The sequence below is a fragment of the Podarcis pityusensis genome (assembly GCF_964106645.2).
Source record: "Podarcis pityusensis genome assembly, chromosome: 3".
In the NCBI taxonomy this organism is placed as follows: domain Eukaryota; kingdom Metazoa; phylum Chordata; class Lepidosauria; order Squamata; family Lacertidae; genus Podarcis; species Podarcis pityusensis.
Window position 1 is genome coordinate 13,157,639 of NC_138026.1, and position 25,617 is coordinate 13,183,255.

Below are 25,617 nucleotides of genomic sequence, written 5' to 3' on the forward strand. Positions count from 1 at the left end.
CATTGCTTGGTCCCTGCTCCTGCCAACCTAGCAGCTTGAAAGCATGTCAAAGTGCAAGTAGATAAATAGGTACTGCTCCGGCAGGAAGGTAAATGGTGTTTCCATGCGCTGCTCTGGTTCACCAGAAGCGGCTTAGTCATGCTGGCCACATGACCTGGAAGCTGTACGCCGGCTCCCTCGGCCAATAAAGCGAGATGAGAGCCACAACCCCAGAGTCGGCCACGACTGGACCTAATGGTCAGGGGTCCCTTTACCTTTATAGCATAGCTATTGTTGGGGGTGGGGGAAGCATTTGAAGACATTCATGTTGGAAGCATCTTAATGAAGCTCAATCTTCACGCTGTTTTTATACAAAAAAATTTAATAAATATTTTTCAAGATTTATTGCCAGGAATAAACACATCAGAGATGTATTTTCATGTCCGTGTAACACTAATATTACCATACAAGATATCCTCGTGATCCCGGTGGTTTACCCAGCGAGATTACTCAGTTTTAAGCCTTTTTGTTGTCTTTTTTTGCAATTTTGATTTTTTGATCTTCCAACTTTTTGTAATAGCACTTTGATTTCCTCACTCCTTAAGGCGGGCAGTGTAATCTATGGCAAATCTACACAGTGATCTTAACTGGACACTCTACTGTTCAAGTATTCAACAACTAGCTTATCGGAATACTTTCTACATGCAGTAGATTACAAAGAAAAGAAGTTTTAAAAAAAACCTACAAATGGTTCAGCACCACCTATCTGTGCTGGTGGGTGGGGGTGGGGGAAATCAAGAGTTTACAAAATAAGATTTCGGTGTTTCCAACTCCACACACTAATTCGATATTTTTTCTCTCTTTAATTACATGCAACCGGTCACACGTTCATCTACAGAAGGTTATCGCTCAGTTGTGTTCCCTTAAACTGCTTCGCGGCAGATGATCTGCCTGCCCTCCTCTTTCCCCCTCCCTCCTCCCCCATGCCCCAACTTCTAAAGCAGCCAGGAGGGGGGAAATAAAATAAAATTCTAATCTAATTCTAAACTGCCTCAGCTGGTACTTAACAAATATTCTTAAAGTGATACTATCAAAGGTGTTCTCAAAGAATAAAGACAAAACGCGCACTCAACATCGTACAGAAAGCCTGTTTCAAGGCCACAAAAGCCTTCTCTATCCTTTAAAAACAAACTGATTTTCAGAACACCTTAAATTTTGGCATGTAGGCAAACATGTAACAAAGGGGTGGGGGGTAGAATAAAAAGATTTTTAAAAAGATAAAGAAGCCATAAGCTTACAAATGCTATGGGGGGGAAAAAACACCTTCAACTCTAAACACATACATATAAATAAAAAAAAAAAGGAATGATATTTAAGGCTCTTGATTATTAAGTTAATAAATCAAATATACACAGTGATTAATAAAAAAAGGAATTATTTACATAACTATACAAACTTCTACTTTTGACACATTTCCTCTCAATTCTTCATTTTTTTTACCAGCAACTGCTGACAAGAAGTCCCCCCCAATCCCTCCCCACTTGCCCTCCCCACAAAAAAATACAATTAAAAAAAATAAATAATAAACTTTTTTACTTTTTTTCTCGATAGTTGCTGTGGTTCCGAGCTGCAAAGGCACTTTCAAATACAGAACTAGTTGTACGTCATCATAAAACCAATATACAAAAGAACTCTAATTTCAATAAATAAATAAAATTTATCTCCTTCCCTCCCCACAGGGACTGTGTAAATTGTGACATCGAGAGAGAGAGAGAGAGAGAGAGAGAGAGAGAGAGAGAGAGAGGAAGGAAGGAAGGAAGGAAGGAATTCTTTGCTAGGGGAAGGAAGGCTAAATAATAAAAGGCTACATGATACCTTGATGAAACTTGCCAGGAGATGCATCAGCGGCGGCTGAATTGACCGGGGGGGGGGGGGGGGCGGCACTTTTGACTAGTTTTGCATAGATGTGGAATGCAGCGCTTGGTATTCCAGCCAACCACAGCAACTATCACTGCCAGTGTAAGCCAGCTTGTCAAAACTTAAATTAACACAGGGATTCTAAGCAAATAATAGCCTTAGACTCAAAATATTACACAACCGCTTTGAGAACTACAAGCTCCGAGTTGACTCCAACTGGTAAGTATGGATTAGGAGGCAGCGCCCGGCTGCCTGCTATACAATGTACTCCATGCGGTTCAAGCTCTGCGCGCTTTCCAAGTCCCGGTTGTCCTGCTTGTTTGTCCAGTTCGGGTGCTTTGCGGGCGTGCCGTTGGGGGGCTTTTCGTCTCTGTCGACCAGCGTGTAGGTCGCCTGCTTGGCGAAGCGGCTCTTCTGCTGGTGCTTGTCCATGTCGTCTTCCTCCACCTCGGAGTTGTGTGTCCTTATTTTGGCAATCTTGGAGTTCTTGTTCTCATAGTCCTTGATGGGGATGGCGTTGGCGCCGTGCTTCTCGATGGGGTTCTTGATCTGGTTCAGCTGCTCCCGGACGTTGTTGGTGGTGTTGTCGTCCGACGGCGTGTGCGTGTGCGCGCTCTGCTTCCGGCGCTTGCGGATGCACCAGTAGAAGGCCGTGACCAGACAGCAGATCCAAGCCACGGTCAGAACGGAGCTCAGCAACGGGACCAAGAAATCTGGAAGGCAAGAAGAGTTTGGATTTGATATCCCGCTTTATCACTACCCAAAGGAGTCTCAAAGCGGCTCACATTCTCCTTTCCCTTCCTCCCCCACAACAAACACTGAGGTGAGTGGGGCTGAGAGACTTCAAAGAAGTGTGACTAACCCAAGGTCACCCAGCAGCTGCATGTGGAGGAGCGAGGAAGCGAACCTGGTTCACCAGATTACGAGTCTACCACTCTTAACCACACTGGCAAGGGTGACTCTCGTCAACAACACCATCACTACTCAGCTCAGATAGCTCAGTGGTAGGGACGCGGGTGGTGCTGTGGGTTAAACCACAGAGCCTAGGACTTGCTGATCAGAAGGTCAGCTGTTCGAATCCCCGCTACGGGGTGAGCTCCTGTTGCTCGCTCCCTGCTTCTGCCAACCTAGCAGTTCGAAAGCACATCAAAGTGCAAGTAGATAAATAGGTACCGCTCCAGCGGGAAGGTAAACGGCGTTTCCGTGCGCTGCTCTGGTTCGCCAGAAGCGGCTTAGTCATGCTGGCCACATGACCCGGAAGCTGTCTGCGGACAAACACTGGCTCCTCGGCCTATAGCGCGAGATGAGCGCCACAACCCGAGTCGGTCACAACTGGACCTAATGGTCAGGGGTCCCTTTACCTTTAGGGCATCTGCTTTGCATGCAGAAGGTCCAGATAATGATAATAAGAATAATAATAATAAAGGTTAAAAAAGTTAAAGGACCACAGATGGTTACATCCAGTCAATGGCAACTATGGGGTTGCGGTGCTCATGTCACTTTCAGGCGGAGGGAGCTGGCGTTTGTCCACAGACAGCTTTCCGGGTCATGTGGCCAGCAGGACTAAACCGCTTCTGGCGCAAGAAAACACCGTGACGGAAATAAGAGCACACGTTTACCTTCCCGTCAGCAGTATCTGTTTATCTACTTGCACTGGTGTGCTTTCAAACTGCTAGATTGGTAGGAACTGGGACACAGCAATGGGAGGTCACTCCCATCGCAGGGATTCGAACCGCCAACTTTCTGATCAGCAAGCCCAAGAGGCTCGGTGGTTTAGACCACAGTGCCACCCGCATCCCTACAACAACAATAATAATATTTTACCTAATAGTATTTATATGCTGCCCATCTGACTGGGTTGCTCCAGCTACTCTGGGCGGCTCCAACAGAACCATATAGCACTGGTTCTGGAAGACCTACATTGGCTCCCAGTAAGTTTCTGAGCATAATTCAAAGTGTTGGTGCTGAGCTTTAAAGCCCTAAATGTCCTCTGTCCATATACCTGAAGGAGAATCTCCACCCCCATCATTCAGCCTGGACGCTGAGATCCAGCACTGAGCGCCTTCTGGTGGGTTCCTGCCTGCAAGAAGCGAAGCTACTGGGAACCAGGCAGAGGACCTTCTTGGCAGTGGCACCCGCCCTGTGGAACGCCCTCCCAACAGATGTGTCAAGGAAATGAGTAACTATGTAACCTTTAGAAGACATCTGAAAGCAGCCCTGTATAGGGAAGATTTTTAATGTTTATTGTTCTTGTTTTAAAAACACAATAAAGCATCAAATGTCAGTTCAAGCCATTCGTTAAAGCTCAAATCAGCACTATCCTGTATTTGGAGGTTGTGTCTAACAATGAATAAAAGTAATTTTAGAGCAAACTTGAGATATGTTAGAATTTGTGCTGAAAAGCAACCTTGCATAAGAATAAGCCCTGCCGGGAAGTCTGGAAACAGGCTATGAGTGAAACGGCTTCCTATCCACTTGCAATTTCCATTCCTACTGCCAGCCCTCAACCAATGCATGAGAAAATGCAGTCCCCTCTTTTAAAAAAATTACCTGTTTTGCTTTTAATTGGTCGCCTCTGTACCCGGACTTCTGCAACCGCTGCGATAAGCGTGCTATTCCCATCACGCTTGCTCACCAGATCAATAATTTTGTCTGTTATTTCTTTTATCGGGTTCTCTTCCTCCTGGATATCTTCGGCAGACTACGTGAAAGAGTAAGATTGTGTATTAGAGACAACATGAAGAAGAATCTCTAACCCAATGCTCACAAGAGGACCAAACAAACATGGAGACTCTGGTCTAACATCAAAATATGGGGAACACTAGCTTCTATAAGTACAGGACATGCATCAAGTTATTACCAAGTGCCAATGTCAATCCAGTGAATTGCGCAGAATGCCAACCCTTTCAAAACATCCTTTGGGAGGGAAGCTAGACTCTAGGACCCTCCAATAGGCTTGTTTGGGGATTAAGATCAGCATTGGCTGTCTTGTTCTTGGTGCTATCTTGGAAGATTTGATGAGTGAGCACAAGACAGGATCTTCTTTGTGGTGGTGATATGATCCCAGAATAATCCCCCCCCCCCAGGTTCTGCTGGTACATTCATTTTGATGGCTGAGGACCACAATACCGTCTCTTTCCATATGAACCTTCCCTGACATCATCTTCTGAGGCCCTTCTTTGTGCGCTTCCTCCATGGGGGGGTCCGGAGGGTGGCAGCACGAGAACAGGGCCTTTTTTGTAGTGGCTCCCCATTTGTGGAATGCTTTCTCCAGGGAGGTTTGCCTGGTGCCTTCATTATACACCTTTAGGCGCCAGGCAAAAACATTCCTCTTTATCCAGACTTTCGGCTGATTGACATCAAATACGCTTTTAAAATGTTTTGGGAAGGGGGGGCAGATTATTGGGTTGTCCTTGGTTTGTGTGTGTGTGTTTTTATACTGTGATTTTATGTTGTGAACCGCCTTAGACCTGCAGGTATAGGGCGGTACACAAATTTAACCAATAATAACAATTCACTTCCACAATCTTCCAAATGTGTTAACATCCAAGATTCACTGTTGTTCATTTTAATGCACAACACCTTGCTGCCACTAGCTTTGTTTGTACATGTTGGCTGTATTTTGTCATTGCTTTCAGAACCTGAATTGCTGCATTTGCCGTTTTATTGTTTATATCACCTGTATTTATGTCTATGGGCAATATCCAATTAGATCGTAGTTAAACAGAGAACCTACTCTTTCCCACTGAGACAGAGCAATGCGTCTCAACGTTTAGAGAGATAAGTCAGGCATGCCAACCATCAGACTTACAATCGCAACGTGGATTTCATCGTGTGCCAAGTGCGACGGTTCACACGTGATGTAGATGGAGTATTCCACAGACACATTCTTCAAGATACTTAGATTCCTCAGCTCGTTACAGATATGCTCAGTTGTAAGGCCCTGTGGGAAAAGAGCAAACACAGAACATGAGTACTTTTGACAGAAGAGGACATATGGCAAGAACATAAATCAATGGCACTTCTCTCGTTGCCATTTGCACCTGGCTACAACTCCACAGAGAACGTTGCCTCTTAGGTCAAGAGTGGGGAACCTGTGGTCGACCTAAAGCCTCATCCGTCCCAGGCAACGTGGCCAATGGTCAGCGATGATGAGAGTTGGGCCCCTCCAAAGGTTGTTCAACTACAAAGTTCCCCATCCCTGATCTACATTATAGCAGAAGCCATAATATCCACAATTGCCAATTGGGTCACTGGCAAGGAATAAAGGCCATTGCCCAGAGAAGGGCCATTGCTCAGTGGTACAACACATGTTTTGCATTTAGAAGGTCCCCGGTTCAGTTCCTAGCATTTCCAGGTAGAGGAACCCCCCCCCCCCCAATTTTAAATCCTGGAGATCTGCTGACGTTGACTCTGCATATGGCGGGGTCCAAGTGTGGACTCCATAGGGAACTTCAGACTGATCTCAACTCCCTGATGAGTACACCTGGATGGGACATGTTTTTAGCGTTCATACTTTTCTAAATGCACGCCTTTATTACATGTCAAATGTGAGGTAGCCCCCGGTAGCTAGTTAGGCTTGGCTTTGGGAAAGCCAACTTTAATCCCTTGCTTTATAAATGCCCCATTAGATTAAGGTCTGGTTAACTACAATAACAAGTCCCCCCCCCCTTTTGTAATGTACATAATATCTTATTTCTGTTTAGTTTTCTAAAGGTAAAGGGTCCCCTGACCATTAGGTCCAGTCGTGGCCGACTCTGGGGTTGTTGCGCTCATCTCGCTTTATTGGCCGAGGGAGCCGGCGTACAGCTTCCAGGTCATGTGGCCAGCATGACTAAGCTGCTTCTGGTGAACCAGAGCAGTGCACGGAAACACCGTTTACCTTCCTGCTGGAATGGTACCTATTTATCTACTTGCACTTTGACATGCTTTCGAACTGTTAGGTTGGCAGCAGCTGGGATCGAGGAACGGGAACTCACCCCGTCGCAGGGATTCGAACCACCAACCTTCTGATTGGCAAGTCCTAGGCTCTGTGTTTTAACCCACAGTGCCACCCGCGTCCCTGTCGTTTTGTTTTCTACACAGGTACTATTTCTCGTTTCTTCAGGTCTCCCTCTGTGCACTTGTACTTTTTATTTTTCAATAAAGAATATAAAATTTAAAAAGTTCAATCCCTTGCTCAACCGAGTTGCTGTGAGCAAGTCAAACTCCTTGGGCCAAAGGGTGGATGCCAGAATACAGCAAGGCATACAGGTAGCCTAGAGGAACGGGAGGGAAGGGTGTGCTACAGTGGTTTCTGTGGTAGATGGCTTTTTTAAACCTCAGGGGTGAGGGGACTTCAGGGCTGAATGAGGCCCATCAAGGCCTTGAGACTTTCCCCAGGCTGCATATCACATACTGGCCTCATTCTACACTCTCTTGAACTGCTTTTGCCCGGCTGAAATATATCACTGATCTATGGCACTGCCTCTTGCTCGCATGGGTTTAGAGCAAGAGTGGCCTTCCAACTTTCCCGTGGTTCGAATGTAAACCTGATGTCCAAAGCTAAGAGTCACATCTGCTGCTGCTCCCACTATTCTACCTCTGATCCTCTCCATGGAGCATCCTAGAAAGTTGTATATAGGTTGTATTTCCTTGACATCTGATGGGAGGGCGTTCCACAGGGCGGGCACCACTACCGAGAAGGCCCTCTGCCTGGTTCCCTGTAACCTCACTTCTTGCAGTGAGGGAACCACCAGAAGACCCTCAGTGTCTAGGCTGAACGATGGGGGTGGAGACATTCCTTCAGGTATACTGGGCTGAGGCCATTTAGGGCTTTAAAGGTCAGCACAAACACTTTGAATTGTGCTCAGAAACGTACTGGGAGCCAATCTAGGTCTTTCAGGACCAGTGTTATATGGTCCTGGCAGCCACTCCCAGTCATCAGACTAGCTGCCGCATTCTGGATTAGTTGTAGTTTCCGGGTCACCTTCAAAGGTAGCCCCATGTAGAGCGCATGGCAGTAGTCCAAGCGGGAGATAACTAGAGGATGCATCACTCTGGTGAGACAGTCCACGGGCAGGTAGGGTCTTAGCCTGCGTACCAGAAGGAGCTGGTAGACAGCTGCCCTGTCAGTTTATGCTTTGGAATTGCTTGCAAAGGCATTTGTGTAGCTGCTCTTTTCGAGACCAACTTACTGGAGTCATCATCTTTTTATTGAAGGTGAAAGTGATGTTGGCACAGTTGTCCTGATAGTAAGCATCGGAGTTGCATGTGCTTTTCACGGGCTGCTGATTGGAAGGCCAGCATTCGCCTATGTTGTCGCAGGGGCCTACGAAGCAGTGGTCCTCTTTGACAGGGTGGCAGGTATGGCCTGTGGGACACTCGCTGTGAACTTTGGCGCTTATCAAGCAAGGCTTCGGACCGCACCAGACCTAGAACGGAAAAGACCATTCAGTTGGCAGCCGGACACTTGGAACGCATTGAAAAGGAGGCAGGCCGAGGCAGCCAGGGGTCCCAGGACAGTACCTTAGAGCACGTGACTTTTCCGTTCACACATTGACAGCTATTACACTCGTCGTCCCATTTAGTTCCATCTGGAATAATGTGCCCACTGCCGATGCAAGGCCTCCCTGAAACTGAGAGGGAAAGCGGTTCAGGGATTAACTCACAGAGATGCCTTGGACTCAACATTTTATTAATTATGAGATACTTTAAGTAAAGGAACCCGAGTATTGGGTTTGATTTTTTAACAGATGTGTACATATGTAGAATTTTTTTCAACAAGCTGCTTTTTTGGTATTTCTATTATTATTATCATTATCATTATTATTAATATTATTTTATTTTGAAAACATAATAATCATAAATAAAAAAGAATAAAACTGTGCACCCCGCCACCAAGACCATTCCATCGTAACTATCCAACCTCCCAAAATTTCAATGCCTCCTGCGATAGTTTGACCCCTTTCCGTTTTAACAGTACAAATTCTGCAAACATATCTCCTCAAAATCATTTCTCCTGCATATTCCCCATCTTACCTTAATGGCACATGTTAGTTTACCATTAATAGCTATATCCCACACCTCTTTATACCATTCTTTCATTTTATATTCTGTTTGCCCCTTCCACTTCCTAGCTATAATAACTCGCACAGCTGTCAGTAAATTTGTGAGCAAGTCCTTGAAAGCCAGTGTACCTTCCACCCCATCATAAATTGATAACAATGCTACCGCTGGACTTTCGGTCAGCTTTAACCCGGTGATTTCTGTTATCTCCTTAAACACCCTTTGCCATAAAAAATTGTACATATTTTACACCCCCACCACATGTGAATGTAAGTCCCGGTTTCCTGGCATCCCCTCCAACATAAGACTGAATTCTCCGTCTTAGGGGTGGTCCTCCAAATGAAATTGGGACTCCAAAATCCCATTAGCACCAACGTTCAGGATGTGCGATGGTCAGGGATGATGGGAGTTGTGGAAGGCCACAGGCTCCCCACCTCAGCTTTCCCACCAGCACAGATAGACATTCTGGAATTGTTTGCTCATCCATATTAACTACTGGGAAGGAAAGGAGGCTTTGTTTTACTTTATAAGCGACGAACTACTATATATATATATATATCCAATACCTTCTTGGCATCTGGGGCCAATGCGGCCGGCTGGGCAGATACAACGGTACCCGTTGATTTCATCGACACATGTTGCTCCAAAAGCACAGGGCGAGGACTGGCATTCGTTGATATCTGGTGAGGCAGAAGGGGGAAAGAAGATTAGTAGGAATAACGATGATGTAATTAATTAATATGGGCTGCATGGATCAATCCCCCCACCCACCCAAATGAAGAGTTGTAAAGCTGCGAACCTTGCTCAAAATTTTAAAAAAGATTTTAAAGGAAAATCAGGACACAAGTAGTTACTTAATAATTTTCAGCAAAGCTCATATGCTAACCTACAAAGCTGCCTTTTACAGTACCAGGGCTAGCTCTCTGGGGTTTCTTGCCAAGTATCTTCTGTCTTGGCTAGAGTCAAGTGCGCATTTTGCACATTTGCTACCAAGTGAAGATGCCCTGGCACCTGACATCTCCACCATCTGGAGGTGCATGCCAGAGGATCCTCAAATGTTGACTTTTTCCACACACTAGCAACACATCCTATAGAATTCTACCAGTTATATTTTATCTGCACAACCGGAATGAATTTCAGGAACCAAAAGGCTTTTTCTGTGCAGCAAGAGCAGGAGCAGCGAACAACGTTAGTTGCTTGTTGTTGCTTGTCTTTGCCTACCCCCTTCCCACTGACCTGCTCATAGGTTGTGAAGAATATTCCTATGTTCTAAATGGTCACCATTCAGAAAAAGAGGCAGGAATAGGCCAATATATATGTAGACTGTCCCTGGATCAGGTGAGAACTTAAATAAGTTCTCAGAGTTCTTAATCTAGCTCAGTGTTTCTCAACCTGTGGGTCCCCAGATGTTGTTGGACTACAACTCCCATCATGCCTAGCCAGCATGACCAGTGGTCAGGGATGATGGGAGTTGTAGTCCAACATCCGGGGACCCACAGGTTGAGAACCACTGAAGGTTGTCATCTGAACTAGCCAGATGTGTAACTGATCAATCAATCAATCAATCACAGCCAGTCCATCATTTGAAAAATAAGACTTTAGAGCCGCCTTGCCCCCAAAATGGCAACCAGGCATTTCACTTTGGCGACTGCAACCTTGGTTTTAAGGAGCTATTTGGAGCCTAGCTTATATATCTGAGTTTCTAACACTGCTAGAGAAGCTAAGGGGGTTGATTCCAGGACCTGGGACCTGCCAGCCATTTTCTCCCCTCAACAAAAATGCCCTTCCAATGTGGCCTCCATGTCCAATTTGCATTATTGGCATAAACTATTTCTTGTTTTCTGGTTGCACTTCTTTTTAAATCCTGAGGTGGCCTCTTGCTTTTAACACATACGCAACCTCTAGTTCTGCAGGCAAAAAACGCCCTCTGCTACTAATTTAGGAAACATTTTTTATTGGGCAGAATTCCTCATCACAGGAGCTCTGAAAGGGCCCAGTCTAAGGAGAGCTTTGAAGCCCCATGAAATGCATTGACAGGGGTCAGCAAACTTTTTCACTGTCCCTCAGACCTTGTGGGGAGCTGGACTATATTTTTTTTTTGGGGGGGGGGAATAAAAAATGAATGAATGAATTCCTATGCCCACAAATAACCCAGAGATGCGTTTTAAATAAAAGGGCACATTCTACTCATGTAAAAACACGCTGATTCCCAGACTGTTCATGGGCCAGATTTAGAAGGTGATTGGGCCGGATCCAGCCCCCAGGCCTTAGTTTGCCTACCCATGCTCTTCTTGACACTTGAAGTTTCCAATTCACAGATTGCTAGCGGTCACCAGAACCCACAGGACTCTGGGCAAGTTAGAACCAACTTACTCTACTGTTTTTCAGGAGACTTTTAGCATGACTCATTTTCTCCTGCAAACAGGGGCACAGATCTCTCAGGGACATTATATTTGATTAAAAGAACTGCCACTGGAGTCTCTTGCCAAGCGACACAGAAAGCGCCATATGTGCAAACCGCAATTTAGCAAAAACAACAACATATATTGCACCTCCTGTTCTAATGCAACTTTAGGCCAAAGTTAAGAGCTGAAGGATTGCTAACACATACTTATCCTGCAGTCGGGACCTGCAAAGCCTGGAGCGCATTCGCAGCGGTACCAATTGTCTCCATCCACACACGTCCCACTATTATAGCTGTTTGGGGAGAACAAGAAAGAACTTTGCTTAGCCGACGCTTTCTCACTTTCACAAATGCATGTTCTTTAAGCCCTTTAGCAAAAAGCATCTTACACAATAGTAACTTAAGCAACACCAGCCCGTTTTGATTTTAAAGTAGAAGAGAATACTGTTGCACAAATGGGACCTGTGACAAAATGTTGCAGCATGGACTGCTTCTGTATTTAAGCTTCTGGCCACTCCAGTCCTTTCCTCCCACCTGGTTCCCCTATCCAAGAGGTCCCCTATTCTGGGTCCAATGAAAATGATCTGTGTCCACTGGGGATGTTTCTGGGGTGCTGGGGGTGGGAGTAGACACACTGAGGCCAAATCCCAGCTCCATTAAAATCATGAATCCCCCCATTTATTTCTATGGGCAGCCTTCAACTTCCATCCTTTAGATCATTTAAAAGCAGCTTTTAAAGAGTTCTTATCGTGGCTAAATGGAAGAGTAATGAAATTCCCTCTATACAAGATTGGATCCAAAAGCTGACAGAATATGCTGAATTTGACGGTTTAAAAGTGCAATTTAGTCCCAGGCCCATCTGCTTACCATGGATGCGGACTGCAATCGTTGGTATCTGCAAAGAGATAAGAGACAAAGATGCACAATTAGCACTCTGGATTTCTACAGGCAGTGTTTTTTTTTCTTTTTTTTTAAAAAAAGTTTACTCTCATTTTCCTACTCGTATTGAAGTACTGCCCTCAATGAGGCCAAACAGAGTCACAAAATGTTTAGGGGTATGCGTACCCCTGCGTGTGTGTCCCCCAGAAAAAAGCACTGTCTACAGGTGTCCCCTTCCAAAACAGGTTTGAACTAAATTTCTAAAACACACACACTAAACAAATGCACATAGGATTCTTTGCAAAGTATTGTCAGGAAGAAACATCAACAGATTCCAAAGTGGCCAGGCTGCTGCAACCAAGGAACAGATGAGAACGAACCAGAGTTAATGTTTTTTTCCAGGGTGGTGGGTGGGTTGAAGGGAAGCGGCATTGTGAACACGAAAACATCTGTTTCCACTTATTTCATTTGCAACTTTCTCAGGCCCAGGTCAAAGCTCCAGTCCCACACTGTCATTAAAGCCCAATGATTCAGGTGATGCGAACGCCCCACATCAAACAGCTTCCCCCTTCTGGTTTTAATCTCAAATCCCCGAGGGCAACGAGATGAGCCAGTTTTCTCATCGTCAGCCACCGCCACTTCAGAAAGAGTTTGGGTATATGATAGAGAGGGGAAAAGAGAGAAAGCGCTTACTCTGAGTGCAAGTCGGTCCTTCCCAGCCCTCTTTGCACACACACGTGAAGGAATCTCCACTGACAACACAAGTCCCGCCATTGTGACAAGGGTTCGGGAGGCAGCTGCTGTTCCTTGCTGGAAAAAGAAGAAGCAAAACAGAGTTTCTGGCAAAGTTCTCAAAAACGGCACAGGGTTTTAAATCAGGGATGCCGAACCTCTGGCCTGAATGTGAACTGCCCTGAGATGTACGGAGGAAGGGCAGCGTAATAAATTTAATAAATAAATAAATAATAATAATAATTTATTATTTATACCCCGCCCATCTGGCTGGGTTTCCCCAGCCACTCTGGGCGGCTTCCAACAAAACATCAAAAATACAGCAAAACATCAGAGATTAAAAACTTCCCTAAACATGGCTCCCTTCAGATGTCTTCTAAAAGTCAAAGAGTTGTTTTATTTCCTTGACATCTGATGGGAGGGCGCCACCACCGAGAAGGCCCTCTGCCTGGTTCCCTGTAACCTCACTTCTCGCAATGAGGGAACCGCCAGAAGGTCCTCAGAGCTGGACCTCAGTGTCCGGGCCGAACAATGGGGGTGGAGACGTTCCTTCGGGTATACTGGGCCGAGGCCGTGTACAAATGTTACAAGGAAATAATGCTGCTGAACTCCCGACACCCGCCAGCCCCCAGCTAGTACGGCCACTGGTCAGCCAGGACAGGGAAAGGGAGTCCAGTCACATCCAGAGGACCGCAGGTCCCCCTACCCATCAAAATATATTATGATGAGCAGAGCCCACGACCATTTACTAACCGATGTTGCAGGTGGCTCCTTCCCATCCTGCGGGACACATGCACTTGAAGGCATCTCCCTCGTCATAGCAGGTCCCTCCATTGTTGCATGTGGCTTCGTCACACTGACTGTCACCTGCAGGCGTTCGAATGAAAAAGCAGGATTAGTTAGAAGCGAAACGCACTCCCCCTCAAGCTGTATGTGGAATGGGTGCAGGGCAGACAGGCTCTCCAGGAAATCGTTGCAGAAACAGCTTGCCCGTTTCCCTGAAAGTTATTGCATCCCACCTTCCAGCTCATGGTCTTATATATATAACTTTTATTAAATTTTCTGTTTTACCATTTAAAGTACTCATTTTCACATCCTTAAGATATCAGTGACTTCCCTTCTTCTCTCTCCATGGTTCATTTTACATATCATAAATCCCTGCATATTTTACAGAAACTATACCATTCAGTATTCCATTATTACAGCCATCAAAACTTATTTACACTGTTGAAGTTATCTTCATGCTACCAGCATTTTCAGCTGTACACAATTATTTTCCCTATATTCAATAAACGCTTTCCTATCTCCTCTAAACGTATGTTCTTCTTGTTCTCTTATTCTATATGTTAAATCTGCAAGTTGTGCATATTCTGTCATTCTTCATTGCTTGGGACCTTGCTCATTTTCCATTTTTGGGCTAACCTAACACAGGCCACAGTTGTTGCTTACATAAATAGCCTTTTTTGACCCCTGGGAATTTCAGTCTGAGTTATCCCCAACAGAAAGTACTCTGGATTTTTTGGGAAAGTGCTTTTGAACATTTTTATTAATTCATTATGTACCATTTCCCAATACTCTTTTACCCTTTCCAGCTCATGGTCTTAGAACGTGAACACCAACCGCACTACACGTATGTGCATTCAAGAATTGGTTCTTGGGAATGGCCGTTTGATTGACAGGAGGCACAGAGACCTTGAGCTTTGACATTCCCCCAGTTTATCTGTCCATGTTTGGCACCCGGGAAATAAAGAGATTAATCTTAAGGAAGAACTTTGGCATGTGTGCCTATACCGCATCTAGTTTCAAGCTCCTGATCTGATGCTTAAAAAAAAACAAAACTCAATGTACTTTGGGGGATGGGAAAAACGACACTTCGTTGCACAACGCAGTCAGCCACGAACCACGGCTTGCTGTAAACAATGACTCCGGCTTCGCTCCCCTGCCCGGCGCAAGGAAACAAACCACAAAGCTTGGCTCCTCGCGATGTCCCAAACCCAAGATTGTGGTTTGCTTCTCCCCAACGAAGCACGATCGCAGAGCCAAGTACACATCTTGGCTTGCTGATCGCAATTTGTTTATGGGGAAGGGGGGAAAAAACAAAACCACAATCTCAGGTTCCGACATCAAGGTAAGCCAAGCGTTGTGGTTTGTTGTTTCCATTAGGGGAGGAGTGAGACACGGGAGCGAGTGGAGAGGCTGCCTTTTCACCGTGTGCCAGTTTACGGCACACGGTGACGATCGGCCAATGAGGCTATTATAATAAGCCAGCCCCATTCATAGGCCAAACTAGGCACCGCCGAACTTTAGTGGTGGCACCGATCTGGGATATCTCCCAAAAAACACTCACGCGAGTGGCAGGTTTTCCCTTTCCAGCCATTTTTGCACTCGCAGAAGAAATCGTTCACCAAGTCTCTGCATGTTCCTCCATTGTGGCAGGGGTTTTTGCTGCAGTCGTTGATATCTGGAAGGAAGAGGAGGGAGTTAAAGGGGGGGAAAGAAGCGCTGTGGCAAAGGAGCTTGCTTTTATCCCCAGGCATGTCACAGCCCTCCTTTTGCCCTCCCATCCCAAAGTCTGGATTAAGCGCCTTAATGCCACCGCTGACGTTATCATGTTTATTCTGCACCATACCCCACCGCTCACTTTCAACTTCCCTTGCCAACACACACCACTCTGGCTCCCTCGAAACAAATATAACAGTTAAGCTGAAAGCAAATGAGGCCTTATTACATAATGATTCTGTGTCAAGGCCAAAGGCTAGCAGTTCAGCCCCTCCTCTGCCTTCTCGAAGCAGCGGAGAGGAAAAGGGAGGTATTTCAGAGATGGGAAACTGTGTGTGGATTAGAAGCTAGTCATCATCTCAAAACTAAATGACAGCAAGAGAAAGCCTTACAGTAAAGGTTTCTACCGACAGAAGCCTCATAAACCAGGGCTGGGGGGATGTTTGGACTCAAATTGTTGGACTACAACACCCATCGTCCTCAAGCACTGCCCATGCTGGCTGGGGCTGATGGGAATTGGAGTCCCAACATCTCGAAGGCACAAAGTTGGGGGAGGCTGTTCTACGATGCCAAGACAGGAGCAATGAGATGTTCTGTCTTTATAGAGGAAAATACATGGATATAAAACATTCAAGCCCTTTATTCAGCAGTACTTGGGCTGGCAAAAAGATCACTCTAGTTTAAGTGACCCATTCCCTTCTGAACTCAAATTACTGGCAGCCAGGATTTCATCACATGTATCATCCCTAAACGTACATCTTTTTTATCTCTTCAAAACTTCTCCGGTTTATAACAAGGCAAAAATATAGCTTAAGCAACTCCAGAGTCACTTAACTCCAGAGTCAAAGGAGCCAGCCAGATCATTTAAGTAGATCGAACGGTTCCATGAACCGTGGCAAGGAAAGCATCTTGTGCCGAGCACGTTACACACAAGCAGATTGGCAACCCACAAAACATTTAGTCAAGTCGAAAAAGGAATCCGACATACAGAAACTTTCTTCCGCTTGGGGAGCAATTTAGATCAGAACAGCAGCTGTTTTGATTTTTACTAAAGAAAAAGTGTGGTTTGCCAATTCTAAGATGTGTTTGTGCATCACCACTGGAATACAGGTAAGGTTAAAATGTAAAGGACCCCTGGATGGTTAAGTCCAGTCAAACACAACTATAGGGTTGTGGCACTCATCTCACTTTTGGGCCGAGGGAACCGGCGTTTGTCCACAAACAGCTTTCCGGCTAGCATGAGTAAACCACTTCTGGCGCAACCAAACACTGTGACGGAAACCAGAGCGCACGGAAACACCGTTTACCTTCCTGCTGCAGCCGTACCTATTTATCTACTTGCACTGGCGTGCCTTTGAACTGCTAGGTTGTAGCAGGAGGTGGGACAGAGCAACGAGAGCTCACTCCGTCACAGGGATTCGAACTGCCAACCTTCCGAGTGGCAAGCCCAAGAGGAATGCAACTCTTCTGTAGCTTATGGTGCTGCATATGTAGCAGAAACCCAGCAAGCTGTCTGTCTGCTGGCCCAAATCAAGAACCAAAATCCAGGCAGAGATGGAGAGGGTGCCATCTTGGCTGTGAGTTCTAGAAGACCTGCTCCCTGCCTGGCAGGCCTCTTTCCACCTAGCCTGGGAGGGCAGCACCCTGATTGACTCCAGCTACAAAAGCTGAGGCCGCTAAGGAGGCCAGAGACCATCTTGGCTGTCTCTTAGTGCAGACCCAGGTCACTGAGTCTGAGCTTCCACAGAAGCCAGATGCCATGAACCACCATTGGCAGGACTGGCAGCAACAGCAGCAGATATGTTCTTTGCTCATGATAACATTTAATTCTCTTGCTAATTATGCTGTTTTAAATGTGCATTTTATAATTAGCAATGCTTTCAATCCTCAAGGTTTTCTCGATTCACTTTGCTGTATTGAACGCGCATTCTGCAGTTAACCTCCTTTGTAATGTTTCATTTTGAAATCTTTTGAGATAATATTTTAGTTTCCTGTTAAGTAGGTTGCTTTGAGTGTATGCTTGATATTTGACTTTCTTCAGCAATGTTTTATTATTCAAGTGAAGTAGACTTATAAATCATTGTGGACTTATAAATCATTAAATGTGTCAATACAAATGGAAGTTATAAATATTGCAGCTGCTGTATAAGGGATTATTATTGTAACTGGAATGTAACTGAAATCAGTAAGACTTTGGAGCGCAAGAATAAAGGAAATAATCAAACCATCAATTCTAGCATGTGGGGACCACCTAAATTATGAACTTTGGTATTCGAATGATTAATATTGGGAATTGTGTTGTAATTTGGCATTGTTATACTGAGGCTATTATTGGATTATTGTAATTGAAAACGAATAAAAATTAGCAATGTTTTATTCTGAATTGTTTTATCTGAAGTTTTACTATGTTGTAAATGACTTTTGAGATTTTTTTCTTAAAAATATAAAGCAGTATCAAAATGGAATGAATGAATGAATAAATAAATAAATAAATAAATAAAAGAGTAGCGTCTTTCTTTTAAGAACAAAAAACACCAACTGCTCCTTAAGAAGATCTTTTCAGGACTGCAGTCCAGACAGAGGATGTGAAAAGTGTCAACACGAAGAACGACAGAGTCTCCATCCCTCAACCACCTCCCTTCCAGTAGAGAAACAAAGATCCGCTTACTGGCTTCGCAAAAGGTGCCTTCCCATCCATCGCTACAAATGCATTTGTAGGAATTGATGCCGTCAATACACGTGCCGCCATTCTTACACGGGTTGCTCTCGCAATCGTTGATGTCTGCAACAAAATTAAAAGAGATGAAGCACAAAAAAGGAAGTTTAGAAAACTGGGGCTGGATGAAGGAGGTGGGTTAACCATTGAACCCAGAGCTTGCTCCGTCTGGACCCAAACTGCAACCCAGTGCAAAAAAAAAAGAAGAAAAAAGACAAGCAAAAGGAGAAGGCTCCTAAAAAAAGCAAGCCAACTCTCCATACCTTAAAAGGTTTGAAAACATTCCTTTAAGACGGCTCATAAAACCCCCCAGCGTAAAATTTGCCATCTACTGCTGGAGGCCTTTTGTATGTTTATAAAGTTGGCATTTTTTAAAAAAAACAAAACATAAACCCAAGGTGCACGTTCAAGGCTAAAGGTAAAGGGACCCCTGACCATTAGGTCCAGTGGTGACCGACTCTAGTGTTGCGGCGCTCATCTCGCTTTCTTGGTCTAGGGAGCCGGCGTTTGTCCGCAAACAGCTTCCGGGTCATGTGGCCAGCATGACTAAGCTGCTTCTGGCGAACCAGAGCAGCGCACAGAAACGCCGTTTACCTTCCCGCCGGAGCGGTACCTATTTATCTACTTGCACTTTGACATGCTTTCGAACAGCTAGGTTGGCAGGAGCAGGGACCGAGCAACAGGAGCTCACCCCGTTGCGGGGATTCGAACCGCCGACCTTCTGATCTGCAAGTCTTAGGCTCTGTGGTTTAACCCACAGCGCCACCCGCGTCCCTTACGTTCAAGGCTAGGAGCCTTTTAAAACGAGTTTCCTTGAGGCCAAGGGAATATTAGCATCAACTGGCCCACCAAGGAGGAAGGAACGAACTTGGAGCAAAAGTCCAAAAGTGTCCTTGGTGACTGCAGCCAACCCCTGGCTCCCAAGGCCAAACAAGCTGCGGCGTGCAAGGCATTTACACAGGTGGCTGTGGAGAAAGGGAGAGCCGGGTTCACCACAAAAGCAGGGCAAGGAGAAACTTACTTTCGTGGCAGTAGGTGCCGGTGAAGCCTTTGCTGCATTCGCACGTGAATTTGCCTCCCGCCTGGCTCTTGCACTTCCCGTGGGGACCGCAGACATTGGAAGAGATGTAGCGGACGCCTTCCGGGGTGCTGTTGGACGCCACGGCAACCGTGCAGCTGTCAATGACTGCAGGGGGAAGGAGACACGGACCCAACATGAGCTCTCAAGAGACCCACGCCGTCCCCGGCCTCCTGTGGGTCAAGGGCTTTGTGCTTTCTCTTAAAACAAGCAGGCCCTATAAAACAACGGGGGCCAGATTTCTTCGCCAACGGGAGCCACATTCCAGCGGCGGGGGGCACCCCACTCCCATGTGCAAGTATAGGACACCCTGATATGCAACCGCGCCTCTCAGCTAAGCCACAGAGATCAGCTCCTGCCTCCTCCCAACTCAAATTATTAGTATGATGATTCGGGTGGGGGGTCATAGTTGTCTTGTCCCGTGGGCTAGGCAGGGAGGTTTAAACTTCCCCATCTATCTCCCCCCCCCCCCAAGCTGTGTTTACTTCCCCGCCCCCATCTGAGCTGTCAAAATTTGTGAGGGTCTTGAAAGGTCTAGGAAAAATGGATGGGGCAGGGGGCTGAGGTTAGCCACCTGAGGTCTAATGCAAGCCTTTTTCAAGTACAGTGGTACCTCGGGTTACAGATGCTTCAGGTAACAGACTCTGCTAACCCAGAAATAGGACCTCGGGTTAAGAACTTTGCTTCAGGATGAGAACAGAAATTGCGCGGCGGCAGCGGGTGGCCCCATTAGCTAAAGTGGTACTCAGGTTAAGAACAGTTTCAGGTTAAGAACGGACCTCCAGAACGAATTAAGTTTTAACCCGAGGTACTACTGTACCCAAAAGCCTCAGGGCCACAGCGACTCGTACCAAGGAACCACAATACACTATGATGACACAGCTGAGCTACAAGTGAAAGTCCCATTCTGAGCCACGCATATAAGCCGTGGCCTAACAAGGGCAACATATAGGGCTGCAGAATTACTCCCTGCCACCCCCTCCCCACCCCCGAAAGCCAACACTCCGCTGTTTTTGCCTTCTGTACGACAGAGCTAGGAATATGGTAGTTAAAAAAAGATGCCCAAAAACAGAGTTGGAAAATGGTCTTTGAAGCCACCATCCCTTGTGGACAGTGTTTCAGGGGCCACATACCCAAAGGTGGCTGCAGGAAAGAAAAGGTAACGGAGCCCTGGACAGTTAAGTCCGGTCAATGGAGACTATGGGGTTGTGGCGCTCATCTTGCTTTCAGAGCAAGAGAGCCAGCGTTTGTCCACAGAACACCGTGACGGAAACCAGAGCACCTTCCTGTCACAGTGGTACCTATTTATCTACTTGCACTGGTGTGCTTTCGAACTGCTAGGCTGGCAGGAGCTGGGACAGAGCAACGGGAGCTCACTCCGTCACGGGGATTCGAACCGCCGACTTTCTGATAGGCAACAGCCAAAGAGGCTCAGTGGTTTAGACCGCAGCGCCAACCACACTTCTTGGTGGCTGCAGGTGGGCACCCACCATGCTGGGTACGATCACAGATCAAGGACAGAGTCAAGCCAGGTGAAATCCTTACAAGAGGGCCGCCCACCTGAGGTTCCCCACACCCTTGCCTTATAGTGGGACCCTTGGCCTTCCAGGTGTCGCTAGACAACAACTCCCATCATCCTTGAAAACTGGCTGATGGGATTTGTAGTGCGGAAACACCCAAGGGGCAAAGGTTCCTCACCTCTGCCATATCGGACCATTTGCCCAGTAGATGCCAGTTCTCTCCAGGATGTCAAAAAAAAGGCGTTTTCCCAGTCCTGGCGGAAAGCGTCAGGAATTGAACTCAAGACCTTTAGAAAGCAAAGCATCACATTCCGCCAACCTCCCCGGAAAAATAGCAGGCCGCAACGTAGCGGACCGGCCAGATGCAACGCCTACCTTCGCAAGGAGTCGAGCGGCAGTGATCCTTGAGGTGCGAGCAGTTCTTTCCCTCATAGTCTTCGGGGCAGTTGCTGCAGAAGTAGTCGTTTTCGTAATTGAAGCACTGCGCCCCGTTCTGGCAAGGGTTGGGCTCGCAATAATCTATGTCCAACTAGGAGGAAAAGGGGAGGCAGGGGAAAAAGAGGTCGCCTTAAGACAAAGTGCTCATTATCATTATCCTTCACACTGCCGCAAGCAGGAAGCGGCTACGGAATCTGACCTTTTTATTATTATTATGATGATTCTGTCGCCCCCGATCGCTTGTGTACAGCATACAAAACAACACTTGCCAACGGCACTCAAACGAAAAGTTTATCAAGGAGGGGGCAAAGGTCTAGCATGCAAGAGTTACTGCAATTTTTAATGGCAGTTAACTTTCTCAACGCACCATTTCTGAGAAAGTTTATAAAGGAGTACACATGTGAAATGGATTTTATATTCATGAAAAACAACAGAGGTGCTGTATGCAAGGAAACTATAAATGTCAACTGTGAGAATGGACTAAGATCAAGCAAAGGACTAAGAGGAGATTAAAGAGGAAGGAAGCGGTAAGTGAGGAAGTAATGGACATATGTTTGCAACAGGAGTGGGAAACCTGATTGTTTTAGGAAATTGTATTAAATTTAAATAATTTGGGCTGATTTGTAATAACTTGGAAAACATGCACTGCAAATTTTCAGTGTACTTTACGGAGCCCTGGGTTTCTTTGCCCCACAGCTATTAAAAAAAAGAGAGGGAGAGGGGTCCATAGCGCTACTTGGTGAATACAGGTATTCAGGACAGCGGTCAAAGCTTTGGGGCTCTTATCTGGAGCTTGCGTTTCAGCAGCCCTCACCTGACAGACATTTCCAGAGAATCCGGCAGGGCAGAGACACTGGAATCCATTGATTTCATCTTGGCAGTGGCCCCCATTCAAACAAGGGTTGCTTGCACATTCATCGATGTCTCTCTCACAGTGATCCCCTGCGTAGCCAAGTGGGCAGGAGCATCGATAACCATTAACCAAGTCCTGAAAAAGGGCACAGAGAGGAAGAAAATAAAGAAAAACAGTCCGCAAGATTCTGAAGGAGCAGAAACGACTATTTATGTACGCGATGACAGCAGCACAAATACCACTGGCCCAGGGATGGAAAGACGATAAAGTTCCGAACAGTGACGAATGGCTGATGAAGATGACGGACTAGGCTGAGATGGCAAAACTGACCAGGAAAACCAGAAACCAGGAAGAGAAGAACTTTAAGGAGGAATGGGGAAAATTTACAATGTACTTAAGAGAGCACTGTAAACAACTAAAAACTTTGGCAGGATTAGAGTAATGCTTGTAAAATACAAAGAACTATGGTAAAAATGGGTCAATTGTTTTCTTTTTAAAAAATAGAGAAAATAAGGGAGGCAGTTGAAAAAAGGTTGATAACCATGGAAGGGGCAGAGGGAAATCAAAGGATTCATCCTAAACGATGATGTTTCAATTCAAACTGCTTATGTAAAACTCAATAAAGGTATTTATAAAAAAAGAAAAAATAGCAAAAAAGTTCGCTTGGCCCATCAGAAGCATTCAACGGATACACACACAAAAAATGGTTTTTTTGAGAGAACTGGTTGCAGAACTGAGCCCAGAATTAGACAGGTCAAAGCACATTGGTCCAGGTTAGCGGCCCCATTCAGACATAAAGCAAGGGGGACGACACGACTGATTTTTACAGCGAAAGGGCAAGGGGAGATGTACCACCTGCCCCAGGTTTATTCTCCTAATACTCTCTGGCTTCTAGCCATTTTTCTCCCTGGCCATTTCATGTGATTTTCAGTGGTGCTAGGGGGAAAAAGGAGATCAAACAATCTCATCTTGGTAAAAAGCTGGGGTAGTTTTAGTCCCCTAACTTGGTGCATCTCTCAGTGTTAAAAACAAGACACACACACACCCCAACACACACTTTGCGTGTGAGCAATAAACACGGCTATTCCTATTACACCTACTTTGACCTTCCACGAGGCTCAGTGGATAGCCATGAGAAAGTCGCTTTCCTCTCAGCCTAGCCTACCTCACAAAATTGTTGGGAGAATAAAAAGGGGAGGGGAGTATGCCCCCCCCAGAGGAAAGATGGAAGAAAATAAAGCCATTCTGGCAGGTAAGCGGGATGCAAATTAATAACGGAAGATAGTAATTCACAGTATTCCAAATGGGGGGAAAACAATGATTTGACAATATCAATTGATATAGTCCTATTTTCACTTTGCATTGTGTAAAATAATTTAAGAGATCATCCTATGACACTGCGAGGAAGGCCACACCCCCGGTAAGCCTTTGGAGAGCCTACACTGTCCCTGTTGAGTCTCAAGTACACACTCATATTTGTTTTAAAACCTTCAAGGGATCAGATTGTGAAACCTCCTTGTCTTCTTGCTCTCAAGTCCCAGAAGCTTATTCAGGGTGGAATCAGTGCCACGATATTAGAATTGGTTCTCTGCTATAGGAGTGCTCAAGAAATCCGATCATCTATGCATTTCAATGCAGACCATGGGCGTAGCGGGGGGGGGGGGGCTGCCCCCGCCTAAATCAATACAAATCAATAAAATACACAGCTGAGGTTCTGCCCCCCCCAATCCTGTCTACATCCATGATTCAGACCGACCCAATCCGCAACTCCCAATCTCAACTGTCATTTTTTACACGTCACAGTTCTTTGCTGTAGTTCTCAGCTCAGAAACCATTTTTAAAATGTGCATTCCGACAGAGGGGGGAAAAAACCTGTTCATTTCGAAATGTGTATTTTAAAGGCGAACTTTCAACCAGGATTTTCAAGCGCGCAGACCAGCAGATTAAACACAGAAGACGGAATGGGGTGGGTTTCTGGGCAAACGCATTCAAAAGCAACATGGATCAGATGCAAGACCGATAGAATATGGCTGATCCCTATTCTAAAGTACTGATTTCTGTTGAAAACATACATTGAAACCCAATCCATTTCTTGGATCAAATCATATACATTTCTACCGAGAGTCAAGTCCTGATGAGATCAATATGCTCCCGCATAATAAGTGAATGGAAGACTTAAAACTTGGTCCCTTCCCGTTTAACTACATTAAGACGAGCCTTGTTGATTCAGGCTACTGGCCCACCCAGCACCCTGTTCTTGCAGTGGCCACCCGTGGGTGCCCATGGGAAGCCTGCAAGCAAGAGGCAAGTCCGACAGCGTTCTCGTCGCTGCGATTCGCAGCCATTGCTCTACGCAACTAATCTGCAACTTACCCTGCAAGTGCCTCCATTCTGACATTGTCCAATGCAGTCGTCAATATCTGCAAGTCAGAAAATAGCATCAATCACATATGGGAGTAGGTGAGCCTTTAGAAAGGCAGCGCGCATAGGAAAGGCACGAGAAAGAATTCAAACGGGCTTCGAAACTCTAGGCTAGATAAATCCCTTTGTCCAGCTTCCTGCATGCTTTCCTCCGGATAAGGCCAGGATAATGGGTGGGAACCCCGAGCCATTCTTACAGTGGAGTTAAGTGGAAAACTTCACATCATTGTTTCAAGCCCCCTTATTGGCATATAGCCGGTGTCGTGGACTAATGGGTTTGAGAAAAGGGCCTCTTATTCATGCCAGACGAACTACTCCCTTTCTAAAAAAATCGGCTGCTGACCACCACCCTTTGCTGGCTATTGCCAAAAGCTGAGCCTCAAAACTCAGAACACAGGTCACCTCTTGCCCGCAGAAACCCAAGCAAAAAAAGCAGCAGTATCGGAGATACAGAGGAAAAGATGCCTACTTATATCACAATTCTGGCCAGTCCAGCCAGGGACACAGTTGCAATAGTAGTTGCCAATCAAGTTCCTGCAGGAATTGGCATTCAGACAAGGTTTGCCCTCGCATTCGTTGGCATCTGAAAAGAGAAGAGAGGAGGGGGTGCTGTCAAAGGGAGAGACACAGACCACGCTCTCTCGTTTTCACAGCAAACGCAGTTCGTTGGAAGACAAAACAGTTCCTTTTTGTTTTTAAGCTTGCAGGAGTGGATTAGCAAGACTTTAAAAAAAGACGGAGGAAAGGCAAAAGTACTGGGGGACTTTCAGATTTTATTTCCCCAACTATGGTGCGTTGGCAATCACAGAGTCCTTGGCCTTAATTAAGAGCAACTTTTTTTAATTTAAAAAAAAATACAAAGGGGGGGGGGGGGAAAGAGGGTGGGAGTGAGAAAGAAAGGGAGGCAAGGGAGTTTCAAAATGACACAGCATCATCCCCAGTCATTGGGATTAATACTGTTGGATGAAGAATGCAGACAGCTCATTCTTCATGAGATCATCCACAGCTAGGAATGCAGCTGCAAATTCTGAAGGAGTTAATGTGAACAGAGGGAGGAGAATCGCTTTCCCACCAGGCTGACAGGGAGGTTGGGGGGGGGGGAGGAGAGAGGTGGGAGAGGCAGCAAAAGGACAC

At 45.9% G+C, this 25,617-nt stretch overlaps 1 protein-coding gene across 1 annotated transcript in view; it reads right to left on the reverse strand.

The window, feature by feature from the left end:
• Positions 1–343: 343 nt before the first annotated feature.
• JAG1 (jagged canonical Notch ligand 1) overlaps positions 344–25,617 on the reverse strand; it is a 69,210-nt gene continuing 43,936 nt past the window's right edge. The window contains exons 10-26 of the mRNA XM_080998980.1: positions 24,953–25,066; positions 24,436–24,482; positions 22,024–22,197; positions 21,147–21,300; positions 19,195–19,359; positions 18,126–18,239; positions 15,306–15,419; positions 13,712–13,825; positions 12,920–13,036; positions 12,215–12,242; positions 11,555–11,640; positions 9,510–9,623; positions 8,404–8,513; positions 8,073–8,309; positions 5,708–5,839; positions 4,447–4,597; positions 344–2,609 (exon numbers count right to left, since the gene is read on the reverse strand). Coding sequence (XP_080855106.1) covers positions 2,152–2,609; positions 4,447–4,597; positions 5,708–5,839; positions 8,073–8,309; positions 8,404–8,513; positions 9,510–9,623; positions 11,555–11,640; positions 12,215–12,242; positions 12,920–13,036; positions 13,712–13,825; positions 15,306–15,419; positions 18,126–18,239; positions 19,195–19,359; positions 21,147–21,300; positions 22,024–22,197; positions 24,436–24,482; positions 24,953–25,066 — 2,429 coding nt within the window. The 3' untranslated portion in view covers positions 344–2,151. The remainder of the gene's footprint in view (positions 2,610–4,446; positions 4,598–5,707; positions 5,840–8,072; positions 8,310–8,403; positions 8,514–9,509; positions 9,624–11,554; positions 11,641–12,214; positions 12,243–12,919; positions 13,037–13,711; positions 13,826–15,305; positions 15,420–18,125; positions 18,240–19,194; positions 19,360–21,146; positions 21,301–22,023; positions 22,198–24,435; positions 24,483–24,952; positions 25,067–25,617) is intronic.